At 34.0% G+C, this 23281-nt stretch overlaps 3 protein-coding genes across 3 annotated transcripts; all 3 read left to right on the top strand.

Annotated features, from left to right (window-relative positions):
- The first annotated feature begins 1876 nt into the window (after positions 1–1876).
- Positions 1877–3476, top strand: LOC140865953 (epidermis-specific secreted glycoprotein EP1-like). The gene has a single exon (XM_073270797.1). The coding sequence runs from the start codon at positions 1889–1891 to the stop codon at positions 3176–3178; it is 1290 nt and encodes a 429-aa protein (XP_073126898.1). The 5' UTR covers positions 1877–1888; the 3' UTR covers positions 3179–3476.
- Positions 3477–4996: 1520 nt separating this feature from the next.
- LOC140867236 (L10-interacting MYB domain-containing protein-like) lies at positions 4997–7616 on the top strand. The gene is made up of 2 exons (XM_073272311.1): positions 4997–6845; positions 6924–7616. The coding sequence occupies exons 1-2, from the start codon at positions 6726–6728 to the stop codon at positions 7509–7511; spliced, it is 708 nt and encodes a 235-aa protein (XP_073128412.1). The 5' UTR covers positions 4997–6725; the 3' UTR covers positions 7512–7616.
- An 8854-nt stretch (positions 7617–16470) lies between these two features.
- On the top strand, positions 16471–23051 carry LOC140866616 (epidermis-specific secreted glycoprotein EP1-like). The gene is made up of 2 exons (XM_073271643.1): positions 16471–16689; positions 21796–23051. The coding sequence occupies exons 1-2, from the start codon at positions 16574–16576 to the stop codon at positions 22976–22978; spliced, it is 1299 nt and encodes a 432-aa protein (XP_073127744.1). The 5' UTR covers positions 16471–16573; the 3' UTR covers positions 22979–23051.
- Positions 23052–23281: the final 230 nt, after the last annotated feature.

Below are 23281 nucleotides of genomic sequence, written 5' to 3'. Positions count from 1 at the left end.
TTATTGTTGAATATTGAATGTTGAATATTGAGTTGTAAAATGTGAAAAATTAGTGTGTGATGATGTAGATGATGATGTTTTAATTTTTGGACTAATCTCAAATGTGGATCTATAAATAGGTCTTCATTTGTGATGAAAAATACAATTGAGTTGAGAGAAAAATATTATAAAGTGTAGAGTTTGATATATTTTGAGTTTTGGAATATTTACTTCTTACGCAAATATTTACTTTTTCACAACAATTTTAAAAATCTAAGGATTAAATTATGGCAAACACTTGTATGCAACCGTTGCACGGGTCATATTCGTGTGACGGGTCTCTTATATGGGTTATCCATTAAAAAGTATTACATTTTATGTCAAAAATATTACTTATTATTATAAATATGGATAGAGTTGACCCGTCTCACGAATGAGACCGTTGCACAGGAGTGTTACTCTTAAATTATATCGAAGATAAATTCATAATATATTCTCACGCGTAAAATTTCGTTGCCTTCAAAAACTTTTAATCTCGAGGCTTGTGAAGGTTACTCCAGTTTTAGTTTATTTTTAAAATTTCTTGTACTATATCAAATTTTCAAATATTGTAAAATAAATAATCTAATTCTGTCGGTGAATTATAATATAATAATAATTTGATTACCCAATTGCCAACCTAAGTAATTAATTAGTCGTAGAGCCTTTCCGTGGTACCAAGAGTCGTTTTATTTTCACGGAAAGTACGCGGATAGCCCACATGTACCAAATTATTAAATAGTAATATTTTACGTTTATTTGTACAAGTCAAAATGATAATAATTCCAACATATATTTTTATTTTTTAAAAAATACATGCTTGGGTGATGGATCCTTTTAGAACATGAAACCAGGCGAATCCAAGTACCACAACCCCTTTTTTCCATGTGAAATTTGGTCGCTCAAATTAGATTATTTGCTTCGATCATTCAAAATAAGGCGATCAATTTTTTTGGGTAAATATCGTTTGATTTGTAAAATAGGATAAATAAGATCTCATTCATTTATTTTCAAATAAGATTATCGATTGAGCATTTTATACAAATACATGAAGAATATTTTTCAGACGTAACCTCGGATTAACTTTTTTATTTTATTTTTAAAGTGGAATCAACTTAATTCTTATATGACATAAGTTGTAGCCACGTCCACAGGACCTTCCATTGTGTCGGTAATATTATTTTAATGAAACATATCCACATATTTCAGTTGACCAATCTGAGATCTCTGATTTTTTTTTAAAAAAAATATATTATATAAAAATATAGATTTTGATGGGTTACACCCAAAAATTCAACTGTGTATGAGCTCAATCATGAAGGTTCACTCCAAATATTTTTGAGGTCCAAGCTTATTTAAATATTATACATATTTAATTCAAGCAGACCCTGAATTCTACAAAAGCCCATAAGAGGCTCAAGCTCGTGAAACCCTCCGAATATCTATAAATAGCTCAAGTCACCTCATTATTAAGGTACACACTTTCTTAAGCACTATATCGGTTTACTCTCGATTATTATTCCTTGAGTAATCATTGACTTGAGCGTCGGAATGCCTTCGCCGGAAACCCTCCCGGCTCCTCTGACTTTGTTTTGTGACGTAAGAACAAAACACTGAAGATCTTCATCGGAAACATACAAGTATTTGTTGATACTCCGAACTTTGCGAAAGCAACGTGTTGGATACAAATGATTTTTAGCTACATCGGATCTATTTCTGAATTTAATTAAAAATACCTGCTTCTGAATTTAATTAAAAGTACCTGCTCAAAAAATAAAAATAAAAATTGGATTATCCTACAAAACAAATAATGACCCAATCTTCTTCTATAAGTATACAACTCAAGATATTTGACCATGACACGGCAAAAATGTCTCTCCCCTCTTTCTTTACACTTTTCTTTCTAGTTTACTCATTCTCCTCAATTGCCCAAGCTCTTGTAAATTCTTCACAAACTTTCAGTTTTATCAATCAGGGAGAATTTGGAGACTTCATAGTGGAGTACGATGCAAATTATAGAGTTCTACCCATCGGCACTTCTCCATTCCAACTAAGTTTCTACAACACAACTCCCGGTGCGTACACTTTGGCTTTACGTATTGGCACCACACGTTCCGAATCGCTTAGACGTTGGGTTTGGGAGGCAAATCGTGGTAAACCCGTCGGAGAGAATGCGACGTTTTCTCTCGGGACGAACGGAAATCTCGTGCTAGCGGAAGCTGATGGACGTGTGGTGTGGCAATCAAACACGGCCAACAAAGATGTGGTAGGTTTCAAGTTGTTGCCTAATGGTAACATGGTACTATACGATTCCAAGGGTAAATTTAAATGGCAAAGTTTTGACTCCCCAACGGATACTTTGTTAGTGGGCCAATCTCTTCGACTTAAAGGCCCAAACAAGCTGGTGAGCAGGCTTTCGGAAAAAGAGAATAAAAATGGGCCATATAGTTTGGTCTTGGAGCCCAAGAGATTCGCATTGTATTACAAGAGTGACAATTCTCCCACGCCCATGTTATATTTCGACTCCACGGATTATCTCTTTTTTGGTAATAACACCATTGATGTTTTGACATTCACTAGCAATCCGGAGACGGAGGATGCGTTTGCTTACGAATTAAGGTTTGTGAGCCCCGACGGCCGGAACCGGATTTTATCCCGGCCCAAATACAATGCTACGTTTACGTTTCTACGACTGGGGATCGACGGAGGACTACGGGCTTTTACGTTCTACGATCCCGTGGACTATCAAGCGTGGGAAGAAACATTCACTCTTTTCCCGAGAGACACTGGTGAAGAATGCCAAATACCAGATAGATGTGGGAAATTTGGGCTTTGCGAGGATAGCCAATGTGTGGCATGCCCATCTCCCAATGGGCTGTTGGGCTGGAGCAAGACTTGTGGGCCTCCAAAGATAAAGACTTGCAAAGATATAAAGTACTATAAAATAGAAGGAGTCGACCATTTCTTGAGCAAGTATACCAGTGGAACAGGGCCCGTTAAGGAGGCGGATTGCCAGAAAAAATGTACGTCGGACTGCAAATGTGCGGGCTTTTTCTTTAATCGGGCCGACTCAAGGTGTTGGGTTGTGAATGATTTGATGACCCTCACGAGAGTTGATAATGCATCACACGTGGGTTTCATAAAGACTCCGAGTGGTTGAAAAGTGCAAGTTTTTTTATGAATAAAGTGAGTTAAAACCAATATGGTTTTCTGGTTCGTTTGTTTTGTTTCCATCTCGTGTTGGTTAAACAAATTTATGGATTTAAAGTTGTTTCGTTTTCTCATATTTCAAATGGGAGAAATTATTATCTAATAAGTTATTGCATCATTTTTTATCAGTTAGGTATTGTTTGGTTCGTGTCTTAGGATAAACGAAGGATGTGTAATCCAGTGATAATAAAAAGAAAGTTGAGGATAAAAAGTATAATGCGATAAAATATATTATATTTGGTATGATTTTAATACGAGAGACTAATTTTATGTATTTTATTACATGACCAAAATATCCTTGTCTTTATTTTCTTGTTCGTAAATATTTTTATATTGACATTAAATTATAATTTTAGATTAAAATTGTGAATTTAAAATATTTCAATTCAAAAAATATATTTTTGGGTTCCAAAATAAAGCCTACTATTATTATTTTTTTCCTACGAATGGTTCATCAATTTTCCCCCCCTTTTTTGGTTCTCTTAAATATTGAATCAATTTTCCTTTCAAAAAAAATATTGAATCAATTTTTAAGACCATTATAAAATTTACTAAATTCATTTAGGTTTGCTAATATTATGATAACATATTTTACGATTGTTACTTACATACTACATCTATATCAGGTTCAACATCCTGAAAAATAAGAATTTAAAGTCGCATATAAATTACAAATAAATTTTAATTATGAATACTTACATAAATATATTATATATTTATGCTTGTGGTGTGCTAATAACAAATAAATTTTATAAATTAAAGTAAGAATTGACAACCATTATCCCAGCTACAGTGGAATTATCACGAGTGGACAAAGGGATGGCTTAACGGCTCAAATAGTGATTTGTAACCGGCCTTGAGTTTGAAAGAATTTTATTAGGCATCATTCTCTTCACCATATTATTAATATATGTATAACACATTTCATCTTATCCTACGTTCTTTTCATCATATTATTCATACATATATTAATTATTTATTTTACATCAATCAAATCATTAATTATTTATCTCACATCAATCAAATCATTGAATTCAAATTACTATATTACCCTTTATAAATAATTTAATTTTTATTTTATTTATTGTTAAAAGGACAAAATAGTCATTTAACATTTTTATATAAAATTTAATCAATCAAATCAAACAAACTATAATCTATCAATCAAATCCAATACTATTTTAACTATCATTTCTTATTTATTTTTTATTACATTATATTACTTATCTATATATTACTTATATTATACCTCAAACCAAATTGTGCCTTAGTATATGAGAGGAATACGGGATGAGAGTTGATGTCTTATCAATCTGGCCTTTATCAATTCGACCGAGCATAGCCTTAGGATATAGTTTTTTAGGGCAGAGAGTTCTATATACGGTCATGGGAAATCCTCGAGTCTCTATTGAGCTAAATTTTGGAATGAGATTATATAGGTCTAAGTTTACAATCTTAACATGGTATCAAAAATTAGGTTCGACTGTTATGTATTGAATTACCCATATTTGAGCCACCGTGTTTGTTAGTGACTTCGAATGCTTTTGGATTGAGAAGCAAATAGACAAAAAGTGTTTTTTTTTTAAAAAAAAAAAGTGTTTTTATAATTTTGAATGTGTTTGGACGGGCTTTTTTTAGCTTAAAAAAACACTGATTTAAGCTAGAATTAGAGATTTTTAAAAGCCCATATTTAGAGCTTTTGGATAGCTTTTTATTAATTAACCTAAAACCAAAACAATTCTAGCGGATCAAAAAATTTCACCGTCTCTCAACTTTCCCCCATTCTTCCACAAGGTAAATTTTTTTTTTTCAAACTATTCTCCATTATTCTGTACAATTTTTTTAGCACAATCCATATCATGAATTTTTGGTTGATGTGTGGATGCTGTTAATGAACGTTTGTTTATATATATGTGTGAAATAAAATGGTGTTAGTATCTGCGTGTGTGTGTATATACATATTGAGAGAAACGTTTGTAGGATTTATGAAGGGGGTCTTTTCTGAATGCAGGGAATGCAGATCTAGTGCTTTTAATGAAATTAATCTGGGAAAGTTCGGATGATTAGTTAGCCTCATATATCGTGTCACATTTTTAGAAGTCAATAAATTAGGATTATGCTAAAATGGAGACTACCGTTGATGCACTAGGCTTGGAGTCATTTTTATTACTAGTCGTCATGGCATACGCGATGGGTGTGTAAAATATGAAAATGACGAAAATTAGACATTTAAAAGTATCTATATTTATAATTATGTATGTATGTGATAAAATATAATTAAGTGAACAAGAGATGTATTGCTACTTAAAAAAATTAATGTATCAAGATGTTGAAACTTATAACTATACAAAACAAAAATAAAAATAAATTCAAAAAAATATATTGTAAAAAAATATATGAAGTCTTGCAGGGCTTAAGTAGTGGAGAGGAAGTTTGGAGGATAGAGGTTGTCGGAAGGCATGAGAAGTGGGGAGGAAGTTTGGAGAGAGATAGTGTATGTAGGGGTATAAAAGTAATAAATAGGTGAAAATTCATCATGACACGATAAACTGTTTGTATAGGGTGCTTAGACTTAATAATATAGTAAAAGATTATATCAGTATTCTTATGAAGACATCTCAAGAATTTTCTTTAGCTTGACATTTCTAGAGGTTGTTTTCAACTCTACATTGGTTATGGTTCCCTTAATTCTTTAAAGGGTTGAATATTAACTTGGAATTTGACCGTGCACTTTTTAAGGTTTAGAGATCAGAGATTAGATCAGTGGAACTAAAATCCCGAAAAGACTGTTTAAAAATTTAACAAAAATAAATGGAAGGTAGAAAATTATTTCTATTTAACTCTTCTAATGGGTTTATATCTTCAGCGATCTTGACAAATATTAATCATAGCAAATTCAAAGTGCAATCCTCGAAGCATGGCTTTTGAGAAGGGTAGTTGCAGAATCATGGATTTTTTGTAGTAATAAATTTAAGTGTATGTAGTTTTATTTATTTTTGTATCAATTTATGAATCTTTCCTTGTCCATTAAATAAATTATTCTTGTTGTCCATTGAACATCTTTTGTGCAATTGTTTAATTTTTTAGTGGAGTGTCTGTTTAATTTTATTGAAAGATTGACATGAGCACTCACACATATTATGTTTTCACAAAATATCAAGTTTAGTCATAATCTACTATTTTTCTTATGCTTTAATTTTTTAATATAAAATATATTCGAAGTTAGCCCCTAAGAGAGGATTATCAGATCCAAGCCAATTACCTAGATATACAATTGAGACGGTTGACCTTGGATTTGTTGCTGATGGGAATAATAAGGCTGATTGGACCGATCAGAATATCGAAATATTTTTAAAAGTTTGTGAGGAAGAAATTGAAGCTGACAATAAGTTTAACAGACATTTAAACAAAATCCGGTATACAAATTTAGTTTCAAAATTTCATGAGAGAACTGGAATTTCTTTGATAAAAAACAATTCAAAAACAAATGGGATGCTATGAGAAAATATTTTGCATTGTGGGCACAACTCATCGGAAATAATGAAACTAACCTTGGTTGGGATCATAACAAGATGACCGTTGAAGCTGATAATAGTTGGTGGGAGGAGAAGATTAAGGTACATAATTTTTATACTGCATTTAAATTTATTTATAAATTTATTTATATTTATTTTGTGTTACATTGTAATTTACAGGAAAATCCCAAGTATGCAAAGTTTAGGTTGAGGGGACCCAAGAATTTAGACTTATTGAAAAAGATATTTAAAAGTTCTATATCAACTGGATATGATGCAATAACATCATCAGATGATGAACCAGCTAATAACAATTTCCATGATGATACAACTGATTGGGGTATTGAGTTAGATGAAGAGTTTCGAAGTAATGTTTATATTAATGTTGAAAACCAAGAAGTTATGAAAAACTCAAGAATGGAAGCTGACAACTCTAAGCAGCAAAGGAAGAGAAAAAGAAATGAGAGTGGGAAAAAAAGGGTTCATATTGCCACTAGGTTAGCTAATCAACTTGATTGTGTGCTCGAAGAATTTGAAACTCAAAAGTCTATACATGAAACACCAAAAGATAATCCATGTAGCATTGAAAATTGCCTGGAGGTTCTACGTAATTTGTTCGGTATGATGGTCGGTAGTGAGCAATTCTTCATAGTTACTAGAGTACTGGTTAAAAAGCAAAATAGACAAACATTTATCGGATTGAAGGACCCAAAACTGCAGCTTGGTTGGGCAACAACTTTCACTAAAGATGATTTGAAGCGTTACTAATATGATCTCTGCTTTTAAGAAAACTACTTGTATTTTGCACTTGTTTGTTTTCCCTTTAATTTATTGATGAGTTAACTTTATTTCATATTATGTTTTAAATTTTCATGCAAGAATCTAAAACATTTATTTTGTGTTCTTTTATGTTCTATATTTATCTTTATTCATACATTTTCACAGGATGTCTGAGAGTTCAATTTCAAATGTATCAGATGAATCTGATGCATCAAGTGATTCAGATCTTTCCATTAATTCCATGAGAAATAGACATCTATAATAAAAGAATAGTTTTATTATCATTGTGTGGTGTTACGAATTATAATTTGAAATATATTGTGAAAGAAGAATGTAGGACATCAAGGCTATCAGGTTCTCAATGGGTGATGGAGATACTGAATGGCAATGAGATGCGATGTTTTGAAATGTTTAGAACGAGAAAACATGTGTTTTATAAATTATGTGATGATGTACTCCATAAATATAGCTTAGTACAGGTAACAAAAGGAGTTGATATATATGAAAAAATGGGATTATTTTTGTAAATGATGGGTCAAACTGCGTCAGTTAGGAATGTGTTAAAGAGCATTTTTAATTATCATCATTCCAGTTAAAGAAAAGTTTTAGAAAGAACATTTGGAGTGTGCAAGGCATGATGGAAGGTATTACAAAATATGCCAACATTTTCTTTGGATACTCAGTTTAAAATTATAGTGGCATGTTTTGCTTTGCACAAATTCATAAGGCGATACGATGCGACTGAAAATATTCTTGAACAAACCGAAAACATTGATGATTTACAAGAGATCGAGCAAGATGATGAAAATGATTATGTCCCTGGTAAAGGTACAAGATGGCAGGAGCCAACACAGAAAAATATTAATGAAAAAAAAAAAGTAAGATGGCATAAGAAATTCACTGTCAATCGAAGGTCGACATTGAAATATAAGTTTTTTCTTTATAGTTAATAGAATGTAAGCATTAACCATTATTATTTTTTATTTTTTTTTAATATTTTCAATATTTTATTCTTATAATATCAATTTAATGATTTATATTTATAAATTACACTAGTTCATAAATACGATAAAAATAATATATATATATATATATATATATAATATATATATATATATATATATATATATATATATAAATAAGCACTTTGATAATATGCATCCAATACATTTATTAATTAAAAAAGTGTTTTTTAGTTATTTATCCAAACACAAATTTATTTAAAAAGGCACTTTTAAAAACTAACTTAAAAAAGCATTTAAAAAAAAACTTTTGAAAGCAAACGGGGCATTAGTGTGTGATTGTCCCATATATGGGACACCCTTAATATATCACTCTTGATCTAACTTCTGGAGTTGATTTTGATATAAATTCATTAATACTCTATATAATGTGAGTTTCTTTTATAATAAAATGTGTGAGAAACATAATTAAAGATAATTACTCCATTGTGTGAAACATATAGTTAACAACGAGACTTGGATTCCTTTACAGTGCACTACATCGGACCACATTGCCGTGCACTATTGAGTCGTTGGGTCATTGAGCTTTATATGTGACCAATGTTCTAAAAAACGATAAGCGGTCACCCATTGTCTAGAGTCTGAATGTTTAGGTGTCTGCCTAGAAGATTATTTTTTAGCTTAAATATCTAATTCGTCTTAGACGATTTTTTAGCCTAAATATTTATTTCTTCTCGTTCATCTTAATATTTCTTCAAAAGTTCCTCTTTATCAAATTCAAATTCAAAATTCATCACATATTCTTCATCTTCATCCGATACAAATTGATCAGAAACTCTATCAAATAATTTTTTTAAAATATTGAAATTTTAAAAATAAAATATATATTATACATTAATCAAGCAGCCATATATGCGGATTTTGAGCCGCTTAAGCGGCAATTAAGCGATTTATACGACCAATTAATGAAATATCACTCAAAGACGAACCTAAACGGGCAACAGATTGAGGCAAGCGGGCGGAGGTTGGCCGGCTGACCAATTTTGTTTAAAAATATTTTTTTAGAAAAAATTGTAACATAAAGGCAGTACTTATTTTTAAATTGTGATTTTTTAAAAAAAATTTAAAAAATTTATTTGATGTGTTTTTAGTATCTTACACAATTTTTTTATAGTTACAATATCTAATCTAATTATAAAAAATATGATAGTTGACATAAAAAATTTATGTGATATGTTTGATTATGTTGAAAAATATATTATTATTATGTTGAATATTGAATATTGAATGTTGAATATTGAGTTGTAAAATGTGGAAAATTAGTGTGTGATGATGTAGATGATGATGTTTTAATTTTTGGACTAATCTCAAATGTGGATCTATAAATAGGTCTTCATTTGTGATGAAAAATACAATTGAAGTTGAGAGAAAAATATTATAAAGTGTAGAGTTTGATATATTTTGAGTTTTGGAATATTTACTTTTTACCGTAAATTTTTACTTTTTCACAACACGTTATCAGCACGATCGCTCGAAGGTTCTCTATATTTTCCGACGATCCAAAATACAAGAAGAAGTCAAAAATATTCAACAAGTAAGAATAATTATTTTATTGTTTATTGTGTATATATTTAATATATATTATCATGTTATGAAAAAAAAAATTAGTTTTTAAAAACTTGTTATAAATCCTGGGAGGATGTTAAGACGACATCCCACACTCTCGGTAAGGGATACGACAAGTATACAAGCTTTAAGGTTTTTAAACAATAACGTGATATGATATATGTATATATACTAACTATATCAATATATAATTTCATGTTATTATATAAGAGGTTGTCTAGGACACTGACCTTATAATAACGTGATATGATATATATTTTATTGCGTATATTTAATTATGATTATCATTATACGCATCACATGATTATCACGAATTTTTAGTCAACACATAATCATTTTTTTCTTACCCTCAACGGTCACAAACGGTCATAAACGGCTAGTTTTTTTGCCTATAAATATGTTCACTCAAACTCATTTTCAATCACACCAAAATTCATTCTTCATCTCAAAACATTCTCCTCGGTTTTTTTTCGAAAAAGAAGATGGAGTTTTTGGCTTTTCTAAGGATATTTTTCATAACGACTATGATCATCATGTTCACGAGTTTTGTACTCACCAGCGATTTTCCACCACCTATTTTTTCTCTATTTGTATACGCACTTGTAATCTTCGTTTATCCATTATTTTGTATTGTCATATTAATGGAAATTAACTAATAAAATGTATTGTTATTTTTCTAGTACCACCAAGTCAAATTTGGCAAAGATTGAATTCGTTGCGCTCGATATCACTGGAAAGAATTATATGCCATGGACTCTCGATGTAGAAATGCATCTTGAGTCATTGGGTCTAAGTGATACCATCAAAGAAATTAATATATCAACCTCACAAGATAAAGCAAAGGCAATGATTTTCTTACGCCGACATCTTGATGAAGGGTTGAAATGTGAGTATCTCACAGAAAAAGACCCAATGATTTTATGGAAAGGGTTGAAAGAAAGATTTGAGCATATAAGGGAAGTGATACTTCCGACCGCCCGTGATGAATGGAATTCGTTTAGAATCCAAGACTTTAAAAAAGTCAGTGAATATAATTCTGCAATGTATCGAATAGTCTCACAATTAAAATTCTGTGGACTTGAAGTCACGGAGATGGAAATGCTTGAGAAAACATTTTCCACTTTTCACGCATCAAATATAACTCTACAGCAACAATATAGAGTACGTGGTTTTACGAGATATTCCGAACTCATTGCATGTCTTCTTGTGGCGGAAAAGAACAACGAATTGTTAATAAGAAATCATCAATCCCGACCCACTGGATCAACGGCATTTCCTGAAGCAAATGTCGTAATGAAAAATGAAAATCAAAATCAAAGGCATAGACCAGATTTTGGTCGTGGACGAGGTCTAGGACGTGGGCGTGGACGTGGACGTGGACGTAAAAATGATCGCGGTCGTGGTCGCGGCCGTGGATATGAAAATAATAGAGATAGTTACTTCAATAACTCATCTCAAAAGAACGTCACGAACCACCCACCAAAAAGGCAGCATGAAAACCTGAGTGAAAATGAAAATCACTCAAAAAGATCTGAGAGTGTTTGTTATAGATGTGGCACTCCAGGACATTGGTCACATATTTGTCGAACCCCTGAACATCTATGTAAGCTTTATAAAGAATCGACAAAAGGGAAAGGAAAAGAGACCAATTTTGTTGAAAATAGTGACCATTTAATTGGCTCAACTAGTTTCAATGCTGCAGATTTTTTGAATGATTTCGAAGACATTGATTAAAAGATTGGTGCGACTATATTGTAACAAATTTGTATTTTTAATGCATTCTTGTATTATAAAGCATGTTATATTTTGCATTTGTATTGTACTTAATTTTTCTTTATTGCATTTTTTGTGAAGTTTGATATGGAAAATGCTATGAGCAAACATGGAAATAATATCATGGAAATTTGCATACCAGATAGTGGTACAACACACACTATTCTGCGAGATGAAAGATATTTCTTGGAAATAAAACCAACAAAAACAATGGTGAATACCATATCAGGTCCTGTAGACTTGATTGAAGGTTGTGGAAAAGCACATTTTTTGTTACCTAATGGTACAAAATTTCTGATAAATGATGCTTTATATTCACCACAATCGAAAAGAAATTTGTTGAGTTTTAATGACATATACTCTCATGGGTATGATACTGAGACGATAACTGATGGAAATCAGAAATATATGTGTCTTACCACATATAAATCAGGAAAAAAATATGTGGTTGAAAAATTATCAATGCTCCCTACTGGATTGCATTATACACATATAAGGCCAATCGAATCAAATATGGTGGTTAATAGTTCTTCAATATTAACAAATTGACATGATCGATTGGGACATCCTGGTTCAATAATGATGCGAAGAATTATTTAAAATACGCATGGTCATCCATTGAAAGACCAGAAGATCTTTCAGAATAATAAGTTTCAATGTAAAGCATGTTCTCTTGGAAAACTTATTATAAGACCATCACCAGCTAAAATCCAAACAGAATCACCCATATTTCTTGAACGCATTCAGGGTGATATTTGTGGGCCAATTCATCCACCGTGTGGACCATTTCGATATTTTATGGTATTGATCGATGCTTCTAGCAGATGGTCACATGTATGCTTATTCTCAACTCGGAATGTGGCATTTGCAAGATTAATGGCTCAAATAATAAAATTGCGGAATCAATTTCCAGATTATACAATCAAGAAAATAAGACTTGATAATGCTGGAGAATTTACATCCCAAACTTTCAATGATTATTGTATGTCAATGGGAATCACTGTTGAACATCCTGTAGCTCATGTTCATACGCAAAATGGATTAGCTGAATCATTGATTAAACGTCTACAACTGATTGCTAGACCAATGATTATGAAAACAAAACTCCCTATTTCTATATGGGGACATGCAATTTTACATGCTGTGGCATTAATTCGCATCAGACCAAGTGCATATCATAAATTCTCCCCATTGCAACTTGCATTTGGTAAAGAACCAAATATCTCTCATCTGAGAATTTTTGGATGTATGGTGTATGTGCCTATTGCACCACCTCAACGATCAAAAATGGGTCCTCAAAGAAAAATCGGTATTTATATCGGTTATGACAGTCCATCAATCATTAGATATCTTGAGCCTCAGACAGGCGATGTGTTTACAGCACGCTTTGCTGATTGTCATTTTAATGAAGAAATCTTCCCAGTGTTAGGGGGAGAAAAGAAACACATCGAAAAAGAAATCACATGGTATGTACCATCATTGTTACATTTGGATCCAAGGACCAAACAATGTGAGAAAGATGTACAGCAAATTGTGCACATGCAAAGAATTGCAAATCAAATGCCAGATGCATTTGCAGACACAAAAGGGGTAACAAAATCATATATACATGATGTAAATGCCCCTGCTCGAATTGAAATTCCAAAGAAACAAATTGAAGACACTCATGATGTCATAAAACGCTTGAAGCGTGGAAGACCAGTCGGTTCCAAGGATAAAAATCCTCGGAAAAGAAAAGGCATAGAGAAACACGACGATCATAAAATAGAAAATGGTGTTCCAGAAGAATCACCTGATGATGAAAATATTCTGTCAGAACCACAAACTGACGAGAATCGTGAAATCTCTATCAATTATATTAATACTGGAAAAATATGGAACCGAAAAGACATAGAAGATATTGATGAGATATTTTCTTATAATGTGGCTTGTGACATCGTAAATGAAAATGAGGATCATGAACCAAAATCTTTTGGTGAATGTAAAACTCGTCATGATTGGGTCAAATGGAAAGATGCCATCCAGGTTGAATTGGATTCGCTGAATAAACGTAATGTTTTTGGACCTATAGTCCTCACACCTGAAGGTGTAAAACCTGTTGGATACAAATGGGTTTTTATTCGAAAGCGAAATGAGAAAAATGAAATAGTCAGATATAAAGCTAGACTTGTTGCACAAGGTTTTTCTCAAAGGCCTGGAATTGATTATGAAGAAACATATTCTCCTGTTATGGATGCAATTACGTTTCGATATTTGATTAGTTTGGCAGTGTCTGAAAATTTGGAAATGTGTCTTATGGATGTTGTTACAGCTTACTTATACGGATCACTTGATAGTGATATATACATGAAAATCCCTGAAGGATTTAAGATGCCTGAAGCACAAAGTTCAAAACCCAGAGAATTTTATTCTGTAAAATTGCAAAGATCATTATATGGGTTAAAGCAATCCGGCCGAATGTGGTATAATCGGCTAAGTGAGCACTTGATGAAAAAGGGATATGTAAATGATCCAATATGCCCTTGTGTTTTCATCAAGAAAACAACATCCGGATGTGTAATTATTGCTGTATATGTTGATGATTTAAACATCATTGGAACGAATAAAGAAATTCAAGAAGTTATGATGTACTTGAAGGAAGAATTCGAAATGAAGGATCTTGGAAAAATCAAGTATTGTCTGGGTTTGCAAATCGAACAAAAAGAATGTGGAATTTTTGTTCACCAGGCAAATTATACAGAAAAGATCCTTAAACGTTTTAATATGGATAAATCAATCCATTAAGTACTCCAATGGTTGTAAGATCATTAAACATAGAAAAGGATCCATTCCGTCCATGTGGAGATGATGAAGTTATTCTTGGTCCAGAAGTACCATATCTAAGTGTCATTGGTGCCCTTATGTATCTTGCAAATTGCACTAGACCTGATATATCTTTTGCTGTAAATTTATTGGCAAGATTCAGTTCATATCCAACAAAGAGGCACTGGAACGGAATTAAACATATATTCCGTTATCTACGAGGAACGACAGATTTGGGACTTTTGTACTCAAAAGACACCAATCAAAGTATCATTGGTTATGCTGATGCTGGATACTTATCTGATCCACATAAGGCACGTTCCCAAACCGGATATGTATTTACTCGTGGAGGCACCGCAATTTCTTGGCGTTCACAGAAACAAACACTCGTAACAACTTCATCAAATCACGCCGAGATTATTGCATTACATGAAGCAAGTCGTGAATGTGTATGGTTAAAGTCAATGACCAAACATATTCAAATATCGTGTGGATTGACAGTAGAAAAGAAGCCTGTGACACTATATGAAGATAATGCTGCATGTATTGCTCAAATGAAAGAAGGATACATCAAAAGTGACAGAACCAAACATATCCCCCCAAAATTCTTTGCCTACACTCAAGAGCTTGAGAAGAATAAAGATATTGATATATGTTACATTCAATCAAGTGAGAACTCATCAGATCTCTTCACAAAGGCTCTTCCCACGACGATATTTAGAAAGCATATATACAACATTGGGATGCGCAATCTAAGGAATATGTGAAGAATCACTCATGTTAACATGAGGGGGAGTTTACGTGGCTGCACTCTTTTTCCCTTACTATGGTTTTTATCCCACTGGGTTTTTCCTAGTAAGGTTTTTAACGAGACAGTATAAAACACGTAATGAATACAGTCATCATATCACGGTCATCATCACAAGGGGGAGTGTTGAAAAATATATTATTATTATGTTGAATATTGAATATTGAATGTTGAATATTGAGTTGTAAAATGTGGAAAATTAGTGTGTGATGATGTAGATGATGATGTTTTAATTTTTGGACTAATCTAAAATGTGGATCTATAAATAGGTCTTCATTTGTGATGAAAAATACAATTGAAGTTGAGAGAAAAATATTATAAAGTGTAGAGTTTGATATATTTTGAGTTTTGGAATATTTACTTTTTACCGTAAATTTTTACTTTTTCACAACAGATTATTATTTATTACATTATTATTTGTTTTTTGTAACATCGTTATTATTATTTTTTCAATTCCAAATATTAGTGATGTTAGGAATACACTATTTTTATATTATTTTATTTTTAAAAAAAAATTTGACGGATTGACCAAATCTAATCCACACAACTCGCGACAAGTTCAGATTTTAATGACTCGTTTGAAAGAAATTAGACGGACCAACCCAAATGGACCAGGGGTGTGGCGGCTAACCATGAATCGAACGTTAGATGTCAATTTTGCATTAAATTAGAGAGATGTCCATACCCCAGCTGCTACACCAAAAATAAAACGGATAATGCAAAGTTCAATTATTTTGAAAGGTCTTGATGCCACATGTTGAAGAAATCTCTTGCGTCGGCCATTTGATATTATATTATTTTATTGGAATGAGCCACCTTCTCTGACCAAATACTTTCGAAATGGAGATGCTCTTATGTGGATTTGCATTCTATATCTTATAGCATATTCGATTGCCATGATATATATATAAAAAAATTATTAATTTAAGTATACTTCAAAGAAAGTTACCAAATAATATTACATTTATCCACTAAGTGGTCCAACCTTGGTCCTGGGAAGAATGATCAACCATTAAAATAATTTTGCTCGATCTTCTATAAATATGCAACTCAAATCTCTTTGATTGAGACACAGCAAAATGTCTATCTCTTACTTCTTTACTCTCTCTTTCATATTATTATGCTCACTCACTTGCATTGCTGAAGCTCTTGTGCCTCCTTCACAAACATTCAATTTTGTTAATGAAGGGGAATTCGGACTGTCACGCCCCGAGACCGAGACGTGCCACCGGCGTTGTTTCAAATTCTCAAAAATTATAAAACAACCAGCCTCGTAGTATAGTATAAACCAAACCAGTCTATTATCATAAATAAACTCCAAAACATCGTCTTTACAAGTCGATAAATCCAAAATAACAAAACAACTGCAGAAGCGTCTAAAAACTTAATAACAAAATATTAATGCGAAAATCCCAATAATAAAAATAGCAAAATTTAGTCTTTTTGATCATCTATCACCATCCCCAAAACATATCTTGTTCACGAACTTCTACATCATCATCTTCATCATCTGGGAGGGAAAAGTAAGGGGTGAGTGTTTTGGGAAACACTCAGCAAGTGGGGGCCGTTCGGGACATGTACCAAATATATGAATAACATAAAATAATAATCGTGAACATGAACATCAACATAAACATAACTCAATACTTGGGCCATCGGGCCATAACATCATCATGATAAATAACTTTCAACACATGAACATAAGCACTGAAATTCATCTCCTTTCCATGATTTACTGTCTCCTATATGTTAATCCTCTAAGGAGCGAGGCCATGTCCAATATGTTAATCCTCTATGGAGTGAGGCCATACAACGGTTACAATCCCACCGTATAAGGGTCATATCATTATCATATCCATTCGAATCATAACAGTGCTTGACAACATACATGACATAACATGAACCAACATGACACGAATAAAAGACACATGCTCGAACGAATTTCGAAAACCAAAATACCATGACTCATCAATAAATATTTTTAAAATCACAACAAGAAATATACATATAAAAGCCCACTTACTGATATTATTTGTGCGAAATCAAATACTACAAAGGGGCGAAGCTTGACCGAATACTCTAAAAGCAATCCGAAATTCCACCTTGCTTCTTCCAAAATTTGGCAGACTTTTCTTCTTCGAAAATGAGGAAAACTATTGAACCAATTCTTGAGAATTAATCCTATTTCAAACTCCTAAACAAATCTCATGTGGAATGGAGGAAAAATAATTAATAAATTTTTGGGTCCAATTGCAGGGTTGGTTTCTCGAAACTTGAGGAAAAAGAAGACTCACCTTTGACTCCAATTTACTACTAGATTATTGAAGCAATTCTCCTCCAAATCCTTATGCCACTATCTCGAAAGTCTTAGAGACCAAAAAAAACTGACAACTTCAGAACTTCACTTGCTATACTCCACCCACGTGAATATGTAATAGAGGTGAACAAATCCTTTAACTTTATTACTAGCTGGTTTCGAAAATACAGAGAAAAAAGTATGGTTGAAAGAGACGGCTTCTTGCACTTTAAATAGGAGGCCAAAAATCATCCGAAAATAGGAATGAAATCTGAATTGATTTTTGTGTAATAAGGAAAGAAAATTTGCAGCTTTTTATTCCTTGATTTATTTGCTGCCATTAAGCCGATTGCGTCCCAAAAATTCAGCCTTCGGTCTTTAGGAAAAAGGAAAGAATATAATTTCCATGCTCGAGAATTCCTTCCATGATGGTGAATGCTTGATGTCCAAGTTTTGGGTTTTACATTCCTCCCTTCTTATGATAAGTTTCGTCCTCGAAACTTGAGTTAACTTGTTCTTAGGGGTCGCTACTCTAAATAGTTAAGTCAGTTCCTCAGGTATAAGCCCTAACTTCTTAGCGAACCTCTTAGATGTAAACGAATGTGTGACACCAAAATCGAATGAAACATATGTAGACACATTGTTGATTAGAATGGTACCTGTCACGATTTTGTTTGCACCGCCTGCTTCTTCTTGAGTAATGGCATAGACACGAGCATTGGGTTTATTTTTCTTTGGTTGGCCTTGAGTAGTAGTACTAGCATTTGGTCATGTCTTTGACTTCATGGGTTCGGGACATTGAGCAATTCGGTGTCCCATTTTTCCACGGTTGAAACAGGCGCCATTGTTCCGACGGCATTCCCCTTCATGTCGGAGGTGGCAGGTGGGGCATAACTTGATCTGTGGATGATTTGGAGCAGAAAGGGTCTCCTTGGATAATTCACAAGAATGGTTTGGACGCTTGGACACATGCCCGTTCGAAGAAGATTGGCCAGAGAGAGGTCGTTTGTTGTTGAAGTTATTTTCTCGACGCTTGATATCCGATTCAGCTCGGATGGCTGCTCCCATCAAGTCTGCAAAGTTGGCAGGTTGATAAACCGCTAATGCAGACTGGATTCTGCTGCTCAACCCCTTCTTGAACCGGTGCAACTTTAGCTCATCATCTCCCATAATGGTTGGGGCATAAGACCCGAGTTCATTGAACTTGGAGGTGTACTCCACCACTGTCATATCTGAAGATTGCATGAGATTTTCAAATTCGCTCAGTTTCTGTATTCGAACCTCCGCTGGAAAGTACTGCTTCAAAAACGCAGTACGGAACTGTTGCCATGTGATTGGTCCCGCCGCTAACATGGCTGGTGAGACAGCTTCCCACCACTTACGTGCTTTGTCTTCCAGAAAAGGAATTGTCACCTCCACTTAAGTGCTTCGGGGACTTCAAGTAGACGCAGTTGGTCCTCCATCTTCTTCATCCAATTTCGTCCCACCTCTGGGTCAGCATCTCCCTTGAACATTTCAGTTCGATTCTTGCGAAGAGATTCATAATGGAATTTTACTCCATTCTGAGCAGGTGGAGGAGGTGGCGGATTGCCATTGCCGTTGCCATTTGTATTTCCCATCCCTTGGAGTGTCGTCGCCACTATTGCTGCGATAGCCGCAAGGTCTTCTCTGCTAAGACTGATTCCTGGAGGTGGATTCGCATTATCCCCACGACTGTTGTTGCGTGTTCTTGGGGGTTCTCTGACCATTTCCTACAGTAAAGGAGTTCTAAAAGTTTGTCGAAACAAGATACTTTAAGAAGAAAGGAAATAGCGGAATAAATGAATCAATAAATATTCCAAAGGAATAAAAGTTATTTTATTGATTCCCAAAATGTCATGAAGGTGAACGAAACAAAACAAGCTAAGTCTCAAAAATACCAAGATATCCAAACCATGCTGAATAAAAATCAAAACAATGCTGAATAAAAGAACTAATCTAGGTAGTAGCTCTAGTAATAGTCATCTTCCAAAAATGAAGAAGAATGAATTACGATCAGAATTTAAACTGATGAACAATTTATAATATGTTACTCGGGCAGTATTGATATCAAGCGAAATTTTCGGGCAAATTTTCCAAAAATGGAAAATTTTGAGATTTATTTCTGGGCAGAAACTACAAGTCAAGGGTGTTGTGGGACAATTTGCGGAATTGGATTTCGAATTTCCTGGGTGAAGTTATAAGCGTCCGAAAACTTTCCTAAAACGGCAAAAACGCAACTTCGAAGACTTAAACGATGGAATTCGGGCTAAAAGCGTCATTAGTCATACAAGGTATGAGTTTAACTTAGAAGATCGTTTCGGATCAGGCTACGCAGGGCTTTGGTCAAAATTTGACAACGTCAAATTTTTCGGTACGGAATCCCATCCGGATTTATGAACCTGGCGGCTCTGATACCACTTTAATGTCACGCCCCGAGACCGAGACGTGCCACCGGCTTTGTTTCAAATTCTCAAAAATTATAAAACAACCAGCCTCGTAGTATAGTATAAACCAAACCAGTCTATTATCATAAATAAATTCCAAAACATCGTCTTTACAAGTCGATAAATCCAAAATAACAAAACAACTGCGGAAGCGTCTAAAAACTTAATAACAAAATATTAATGCGAAAATCCCAATAATAAAAATAGCAAAATTTAGTCTTATTGATCATCTATCACCATCCCCAAAACATATATTGTTCACGAACTTCTACATCATCATCTTCATCATCTGGGAGGGAAAAGTAAGGGGTGAGTGTTTTGGGAAACACTCAGTAAGTGGGGGCCGTTCGGGACATGTACCAAATATATGCATAACATAAAATAATAATCGTGAACATGAACATCAACATAAACATAACTCAATACTTGGTCCATCGGGCCATAACATCATCATGATAAATAACTTTCAACACATGAACATAAGCACTGAAATTCATCTCCTTTCCATGATTTACTGTCTCCTATATGTTAATCCTCTAAGGAGCGAGGCCATGTCCAATATGTTAATCCTCTATGGAGTGAGGCCATACAACGGTTACAATCCCACCGTATAAGGGTCATATCATTATCATATCCATTCGAATCATAACAGTGCTTGACAACATGCATGACATAACATGAACCAACATGACACGAATAAAAGACACATGCTCGAACGAATTTCGAAAACCAAAATACCATGACTCATCAATAAATATTTTTAAAATCACAACAAGAAATATACATATAAAAGCCCACTTACTGATATTATTTGTGCGAAATCAAATACTACAAAGGGGCGAAGCTTGACCGAATACTCTAAAAGCAATCCGAAATTCCACCTTGCTTCTTCCAAAATTTGGCAGACTTTTCTTCTTCGAAAATGAGGAAAACTATTGGACCAATTCTTGAGAATTAATCCTATTTCAAACTCCTAAACAAATCTCACGTGGAATGGAGGAAAAATAATTAATAAATTTTTGGGTCCAATTGCAGGGTTGGTTTCTCGAAACTTGAGGAAAAAAAAGACTCACCTTTGACTCCAATTTGCTACTAGATTATTGAAGCAATTCTCCTCCAAATCCTTATGCCACTATCTCGAAAGTCTTAGAGACCAAAAAAAACTGACAACTTCAGAACTTCACTTGCTATACTCCACCCACGTGAATATGTAATAGAGGTGAACAAATCATTTAACTTTATTACTAGCTGGTTTCGAAAATACAGAGAAAAAAGTATGGTTGAAAGAGACGGCTTCTTGCACTTTAAATAGGAGGCCAAAAATCATCCGAAAATAGGAATGAAATCTGAATTGATTTTTGTGTAATAAGGAAAGAAAATTTGCAGCTTTTTATTCCTTGATTTATTTGCTGCCATTAAGCCGATTGCGTCCCAAAAATTCAGCCTTCGGTCTTTAGGAAAAAGGAAAGAATATAATTTCCATGCTCGAGAATTCCTTCCATGATGGTGAATGCTTGATGTCCAAGTTTCGGGTTTTACACGGACCATATATAGTCGAATATGATGCAAACTATAGAGTTTTGTCCATAGCCAATTCTCCATTCCAGCTATGTTTCTACAACACGATGCCTGGTGCATACACTTTAGCCTTACGAATGGGCACCGTACGTTCAGAATCGCTGATGCGTTGGGTGTGGGAGGCGAACCGTGGAAATCCAGTCGGAGAGAACGCAACATTCTCGCTCGGGACGAACGGAAATCTTGTGTTAGCTGAAGCCAATGGACGTGTGGCTTGGCAATCAAACACGGCAAATAAAAATGTGGTAGGTTTCAAGTTGTTACCTAATGGTAACATGGTGCTACATGATTCCAAGGGTAAATTTATATGGCAAAGTTTTGACTCCCCCACGGATACTTTGTTAGTGGGCCAATCTCTTCGACTGAAAGGCCCAAACAAGCTCGTGAGCAGGCTTTCGGAGAAGGAGAATAAAAATGGGCCATATAGCTTGGTCTTGGAGCCCAAGAGATTTGCAATGTACTACAAAAGTGACAATTCTCCCACGCCCATGTTATATTTTGACTCCACAAATTATCTCTTTTTTGGTAATAACACCATTGATGTTTTGACGTTCACTAGTGATCCGGAGACCGACGATGCGTTTGCGTATGAGTTGAAATTTGTGAGCCAGGATGGCTCAAACCGGATTTTATCCCGGCCCAAATACAATACTACATTAACGTATCTCCGATTGGGTATCGACGGAGGTCTAAGGGCATTTACGTTCTATGCCCCAGTGGACTCTCAAGCATGGGAAGAAACATTTACTCTTTTCCGGAGAGATTCTGGTGATGAATGCCAAATACCAGACAGATGTGGGGGATTTGGGCTTTGTGAGGATAGCCAATGTGTGGCTTGCCCATCCCCCAATGGGCTATTGGGCTGGAGCAAGACTTGTGCACCTCCCAAGATAACATCTTGTAAAGATGTGAAGTACTACAAAATAGAAGGGGTAGACCATTTCTTAAGCAAGTACACGAGTGGAACTGGGCCCATCAAGGAGGCGGATTGCCAAAAAAAATGCACATTGGACTGCAAGTGTGCGGGAGTTTTCTTTAATGGGCCGGACTCTAGGTGCTGGATCGTGTATGATTTAAAGACCCTCACCAAGGTGGATAATGCAACTCATGTGGGCTTTATCAAAATTGATGCCAGAAACTTTTAGTTATTTAAATTTAGTCAACTTTTTCTTTCGAGAAAAAATAAAAAAATGACTTTCTCCGGTGTATTTTAATACACTTGAGGATTGTTGAAAAATATATTATTTTATTATTGTTGAATATTGAATGTTGAATATTGAGTTGTAAAATGTGAAAAATTAGTGTGTGATGATGTAGATGATGATGTTTTAATTTTTGGACTAATCTCAAATGTGGATCTATAAATAGGTCTTCATTTGTGATGAAAAATACAATTGAGTTGAGAGAAAAATATTATAAAGTGTAGAGTTTGATATATTTTGAGTTTT

The sequence above is a fragment of the Henckelia pumila genome, chromosome 4 (genome assembly GCF_033568475.1).
Source record: "Henckelia pumila isolate YLH828 chromosome 4, ASM3356847v2, whole genome shotgun sequence".
NCBI classification, from domain to species: Eukaryota; Viridiplantae; Streptophyta; class Magnoliopsida; order Lamiales; family Gesneriaceae; genus Henckelia; species Henckelia pumila.
This window is presented reverse-complemented; position numbering and strand designations above follow the sequence as displayed.

Coding starts and splice junctions, on each gene's coding strand:
- LOC140865953 (XM_073270797.1), top strand. CDS start 1,889: ATGTCTCTCCCCTCTTTCTTTACACTTTTCTTTCTAGTTTACTCATTC.
- LOC140867236 (XM_073272311.1), top strand. CDS start 6,726: ATGAGAAAATATTTTGCATTGTGGGCACAACTCATCGGAAATAATGAA. Junction 6,846..6,923: donor GGTGGGAGGAGAAGATTAAG/GTACATAATTTT, acceptor TGTAATTTACAG/GAAAATCCCAAGTATGCAAA.
- LOC140866616 (XM_073271643.1), top strand. CDS start 16,574: ATGTCTATCTCTTACTTCTTTACTCTCTCTTTCATATTATTATGCTCA. Junction 16,690..21,795: donor TTTGTTAATGAAGGGGAATT/CGGACTGTCACG, acceptor TCGGGTTTTACA/CGGACCATATATAGTCGAAT.